Source organism: Acipenser ruthenus, unplaced genomic scaffold, assembly GCF_902713425.1.
Source record: "Acipenser ruthenus unplaced genomic scaffold, fAciRut3.2 maternal haplotype, whole genome shotgun sequence".
Classification (NCBI taxonomy): domain Eukaryota; kingdom Metazoa; phylum Chordata; class Actinopteri; order Acipenseriformes; family Acipenseridae; genus Acipenser; species Acipenser ruthenus.
Genome location: NW_026708595.1, coordinates 38007 through 44321, shown reverse-complemented (window position 1 = coordinate 44321; position 6315 = coordinate 38007). Strand labels below are relative to the sequence as shown.

Below are 6315 nucleotides of genomic sequence, written 5' to 3'. Positions count from 1 at the left end.
TAAAAATGTAGAACTGTCTCTGGGTTCGTAATGGATGTACAGTAAACTTGAAAATGACCTACATTGGTTCCGTGTCAGTGTAACACATGAAGATCAAACTGTATTTGTGAGTTTAAAAAAAATGTGTTTAAACATTGTACAGCTATGGCCAAAACGTTTGCATCATGTAGAATTGTAGGTTGGAGACATAATTAATAAAATGAAAAATAAAAAAACTATGTGAACATTTTTTTATTTAACATCATGTAATCAAAAAAACTCCAAAATGATACTGCAAAAGTCTACCGGAAGCCATACTAGTAGTACAGTATTTCATGTTAGATTTTGAAATGTCACATTTTTCAGTTTTTGTCAGTTTTTCGTTAAGTATATGGAAAACTACAAAGCGGTATGCAATTCAGTATATTAACGTAACATTACTCAGCAGGTTTCATTCGAATTAATTCTATAGGGTGATGCAAAATGTTTGGCCATAGCTGTAGGTGCAGACGCTGCTCCAATTCAACCTCAGCTAGCAATTCATTGGGATGCATGCATACAACTGCTTTCTGATATTCTGAATATGCAGCAGAAACTTAAAGCTAATATGGCTGCCAAATGTCAATTGTTTTTAGTTGAGATGCATGGAATACAGCTGTGAACTAAAAAGAAAAACATTCTCAAACTGTTTGGCCTTTATCCTCTACAAACCAATGAGTCACACTATCTAGAATAGGTTAGAGATCAACATCATGGTCAACAGTAAGATTTTTCCGGTATTTTAAATGTGTATATTTCAGCAGGCTTGCTTATCACACAACTTAACACTTAATGCATATAAACATAATGATAAATAAATAAATTCTACTCTCTCACCTGTAAGTATATTCTGAAACATTGATCTTCCCTTTTTCTCCCGTGGTTTCTGTTCTGCTTGTGAGGTTGACAGTATTTCCAAACAGACAGTAACGAGGCATCCTTTGCCCAATCACACCAGTAACCACTTCTCCAGTGTGTATACCGATAGTGATCTAAAAAAGAAAATATATAGCCTGTATTAATAATATTAAACTTAAAGAAGAATTATTGCATAAACTCACATAAGTCAAGACAAGTTTCTTGCCTGTTTGTCTAAGCTGTACTATCAGTTTATTAGCCACTGCGCACATAGCATATAGTCCTTAGTAGTTTTTCTTTTTTAATGTAGCTAAAGCCTGTATAATTTTTGTTGGCTGGTAGTTGTCACGGTATTAGATTTAAATTTCAAAAGACATCAGACATTTAGTCCTACTGTATAAGGGTTAATAGCCTTATTAAAAGCGCTTGCTGAATAAAAAGAAGACGGCAGTTAGCTAACTGGTCACAGTCCATTGCAGTAGGGCTAAACAGCTTCTTTCAAAGTAAAAGATGTCTGAGACCAAGTACAAAATCTATGCTGAGGACAAAATGATTTCTATTCTCTTTGCGACACAGACTATTGAGCCAATAATTTGAATGTACTGTAATTAAAGCTATTTTGTTTTAATTCTAAAGAAACGGTTAATTAGTCCTTCTTACCCAATATTCATCATGTGTACTGCAATCAAGGCCTACTTTTGTTCAACGTTTTCATAAACTTAAAATTGATTTCCAAAACTCTCAGGGTGGCTAATGCACATGAATTTCCAAGATGTTTCTTGTACAGTACTCTGCAGGAAGTAAGCAAGGGTCCTTTTGATTCAGTAATCTCCGGCATTCCCAGGAGATTCAGGCTGTCTGCTTTTGTTAAAGTCAAAGGTTTGCCTGTACCTTAAGGGAATCGAATAATCAATCAATCAATCCACCACATGTTGTGCTTAGTAAAATATTTTTTTAGTAATCAAGCTAGCTATTTGGAAAATACAGTCTTGCAAAAGACTTGACTCAGTTACTTAAGAATGGAATTAACCATGTGTGCAGTAGTTCAGGACAAACCCCACAACACATTTGAGTTTAAGGGAATGTTTTATTGATAATAATGCAATGTATGGAAGAAACAATTTGGCATCACACCTGCTTGGTTTGAAGGTCCACCACCTGGCCGCATGGACAAGGCAGGAGACCCCTAGTAGATCCAAGCGGGTCCCCATGTCGCAAAGTAGAATTTAATTACTGAGCAGAGCAAAAGCATTTTAAGGTCATTGGTGTTAGTTCTGATATGTGACTGGTATACTTTGGATGACCAGTGACCAAGTCGTTTGATGAGGTGGACAGAGTGTCCAAAGAAAAGACTGACCTGAATATGTTTCTGCTGGAAACCCAGACTTGAACAGAATCTGGCGGAGGCGATTGATAAACCAATGACGGGTGGCAATTGTTCGGTTTTCATTTAGAAACAGGCAATCTGAACTGGGAGCTCCCTGCGATAGCTGAGGTTGTTGAAAAGAAGGAGGAGATTCATCATATGAACTTAATCTGAAGTAATACAATCAAGGAGCCTTTACTTTCTTGGTCAGTTTTGCTCTTCAAATGGAAAGTATCATTTAAGAGAAGAGAGGTCATAAATTAAGGAGAGGGTTGAAATTGCAAGAGGAAGCAGTAAATTCCGAACCCAAGTCCAACAGAAATGAAGCTTCCAGAGTCTTGTCTAAAACGCTAGACTGGAAACCTATTGTGATGGGCAAACGTGGCTGAGGTGTGAATACTTACCAAGAACAGGGCTTGACGAACTGTAAATCAATTTGTGAAAAAACTGAATGCCTGATATGACCACTTTAATGGAAGAGGCATTATTGTAATTGTTATTGTTTTTAAGGCAGGTAAGAAAGAGGACGTCACTGTAACAGTAAAAGGAAATATTGAAGTTGAATAAAAGGTTTTTAAAACAATTCCAAGCTGACCAGTATGTTTGAAGGGTCCGAGGCAAGATCCTAAGAAGGGTTATTTCCTGTGCTTGTAGAATAAGAGGATAGAGATTATAGTTTACAGGAATGTCAGGTCTGATAAAGAAGGAACCGGCAATGGATGCAGATCCACTTCTGGAGCAAAGAGTCTGAATTTCTGAAATTGAAAACGAGAAAGAGCATCAGCAATCTACGTAATATAAATTGGTGGCAAAGTGATCCTTCTGAAAATGTTCATAATATGAGGAAGAACAACCTTTGTTTATGATTTCGACTGTTAATAAATTATCTGAATGGATGAGAACATTTCATTATTATCATAACACTGGTTCCCCGAAATAGAAATGTAACCATTACTGTATGGGTATTTACCCCCCAAAGGCCCCGAAACCTGAATAAGATATATCAAAGCTGCTCGCACAGCCGAGGGCATAAAAGTACTGCGCTCACAGACCTCCACGTCATTTTTCCTTCAAGCCTGCTGCAATCATGGACGAAACTGCAGTTCACCAGTGCCTCCTTGGCATGTTCTGGCCCCAGGCAGGAAGTGCATCTGAAGTGCTTGTCCTCAACAGGCAGAATTGCTGTGCATGTCTCGCAGGGATAAAACCCAGGCATGATGCAAGAAGTAAGCAAGAAGGAAGGGTCGGTTCTGTACCGGTTTGGTGACTTTAGCACCAGGTCAGTACGGTCAGGAATGGAGCGGGTTGGTGACCTCGGTACTGTTCCGGTAGTTCACAGTCACCGCGGGCAGCAGTGTACAGGGATGCCCACCACTGTCAGTACACATACGAAACTGAGGGAAGCCTGCTTTATAATGCTAAAAGCAGTCACCAAGCCGGCATCAAGATGCTGTGGATGAGATTGCAAGCAATCAACACCCGAAACACGTATCTTGGTCCTACGCAGTGCTGCTAAGCCTAGCAGCTGCTCTCAATGTACATGCGCAAAGCACCACGTTGCAGATCGTTAGATGCGGTAATGGTTATATTTCATACTTGAAAGGGAATTTACTTTTTAGCCCAGGAAGACCTCCAAAGGAATATGGCTACAGCAATTGGATACATTTCGTACAACGTGGGGGGCCGTTCTTAAATAAATATATTTATTTAAGAAGCTGCTAACCATTTTCCCTTGAACTGCCCTCCGAAGCCATAAGAAGAAAAACCATTGGTAAAAGCTGTAAATCTTCAGGTAGAAGACGACTGTCGTCATAAAAAATGTAATTCCATTCCATTGTCCTAAAAGGAGTTTCAGAGAAACAGCAAAGCTGAGAGTAAAACCAGAACACCAGTGGAAGGCTGAACTGTGGAGACATGCTGGACACCCGCAGGTGGATAATGACCACAAGGATTTCAAGAACCAGAAAAGGCTGTTCAGCCCACCTATTCTCGCTCAATTTGGTGCCAGCATAGTCCATTAGCACTCAGGAGAGGAAAAACAAAAAAAAACATAAACAGGTAAGTAAGGGAAATTAAACCTCTGGGAATCCATGGCTACAGGGACCACCCTTCCTCCAGATGGCTAGCTAAAGGTCTTATTGTGGACATTTGGATAGTGTGTAACTGAACGCCTGAATTACTTGGAGGTAGGACACCTGGTAGATGAGAGGCCGACTGTGACTGGCTGGGAGTGGAGGCCCGGGGATGAGATCTGCAGGGGCCTGCTGAACACCTTTTCTGGGGGCCAGCAGGATGCCCGCAGAGGATGGATGAGTTTGCTGGATGCCTGAGACACAAGTAGGGAAGATAGGATGCCTGGCTGAACAGGGGTCGATGATTTTGGTAAAACCATCTCAGTTACATATGTGAGCAGGAGGATGATGGGAAATGTAGTTCTGAAAGGTCCATGCGGGTTCATGGGAAGCCATCTTGAGACAGGGAATGCAATTTAAAAGTTTAAAAAAAATGTAATTTAAAAAAAAAAAAAACAATACACAGACCTTACGTAAACAGTTATAGTAACACATGGGAACATGTAACACAATGCAATAAAAAAAGCTCCTTATGTACCCTTTAAACACTAAAATTGCTCAGTTCATTAATCCAATTCACAAAATAGGGGATTAATTTTGTAATATTTAGTAGCAGTAATATTTGCAGTGGTGGTGGTGGTATTTAAATGACTCAAGTGTCCTGTTACGGCTGGAGGATTCCGAATGGGGGATTGCGTACTACAAGATGGCTGGGTCCACGCCGACGAACAGCTGGAGAGGCTGTATGGCGTCTAGTTGCCTGAGTACGCGATTTGAGGTGACGTCGTTGCGGGAGCGACTCCAACTTGGATGCTTTTGCCGCGACTGCAGAGAGAAAACTGAATACTGATCCAAAAACAAAGCTGCAGCAGCAGAGAGAGAAGCGCTGAGAACGATGGAGTTGGGACCATGGCAGAGTGCAGCTGAGGGCGAGACAAAGCCAGAGAGTGGCAGAGAATGAAGTGGAGAAAGACAGTGCCGCTCCGGTGACAGAGCACACACACCACCACCCGAAGAGCAGTCAAGGATGCCTTCTATGAGGAAGAGCGAATGCGAATTTAATCAAATGCAAGAGAGGGGTGTTACATTGGTATTTAAATGATTTTGATAGGTTACATTGAGATGATGAAATGTGTAGGGGCCATCCCTCCTCCCTAACTTTAGTTTATAAACTTGATCACATGGAAGAAGATTCACAGATTTCTTTCTTTATAGATTGGCTTGTAAACCTTCCTGCTATCAGAACAGCTTTCACAGTAATTGCAAACACGTCTCATATTTTCTGTCCAACCCTGTGTATGTAATTTCATATGAATTTGCAAGCAGGTATATATATATATATATATATATATATATATATTATATATATATATATATATATATATATATATATATAAACTCTTTTATAATCAGCTATTTACATTGTATTGTTTGGATTATTATTATTATTATTATTATTATTATTATTATTATTATTATTATTATTTGGCAAACACCTTTATCCAAGGTGACTTACGTGTGTTACAGGGCAGTACAGGGTTACAATGCAAGATTAACATTTAAATACTGTAAAGTTTACAGTAAATGCAAATAATACTAATAAAATACAATATGAACTAGGGTGCAACAAGTAAGGATTACAACAAGTTATATCTACAATGACATATTAGTAGCGCAGTAGTGCAAAGAAGTGCATTAGCTGAGGATCCAGTAACGTAGTGCGTAGGTCAGGCAAATCCAGTACATAGTAGGAGGGGCAGATCAAGAGATCCACAAGTGCAGTCTAAACTGGTGGGTCTTTATAAAATGGCAGGCAGAGATGCTGCTCTCTGATTGGTCAATAACACGTTCCCTCCCATTGAGAATGTTTAGAACATCACCACGGCTGGAGCCTCATCACAAAATACTGATAATGACATATTGATCTACTTACTAAACAAAAACAAAATGAGATGGGAAAATTGAAAAACAGGGACCCATGCACCCCTCCCATTACAATAA

The 6315-nt window shown here is 39.5% G+C and overlaps 1 protein-coding gene across 2 annotated transcripts in view; it reads right to left on the bottom strand.

Moving 5' to 3' along the window:
- Nucleotides 1-8: 8 nt before the first annotated feature.
- Nucleotides 9-6315, bottom strand: part of LOC131734615 (guanylate cyclase soluble subunit beta-1) — a 37112-nt gene continuing 30805 nt past the window's right edge. For both annotated transcript variants that reach the window (XM_059021412.1, XM_059021413.1), the window contains one exon: nucleotides 9-1010. In XM_059021412.1, coding sequence (XP_058877395.1) covers nucleotides 852-1010 — 159 coding nt within the window. In that variant the 3' untranslated portion in view covers nucleotides 9-851. The remainder of the gene's footprint in view (nucleotides 1011-6315) is intronic.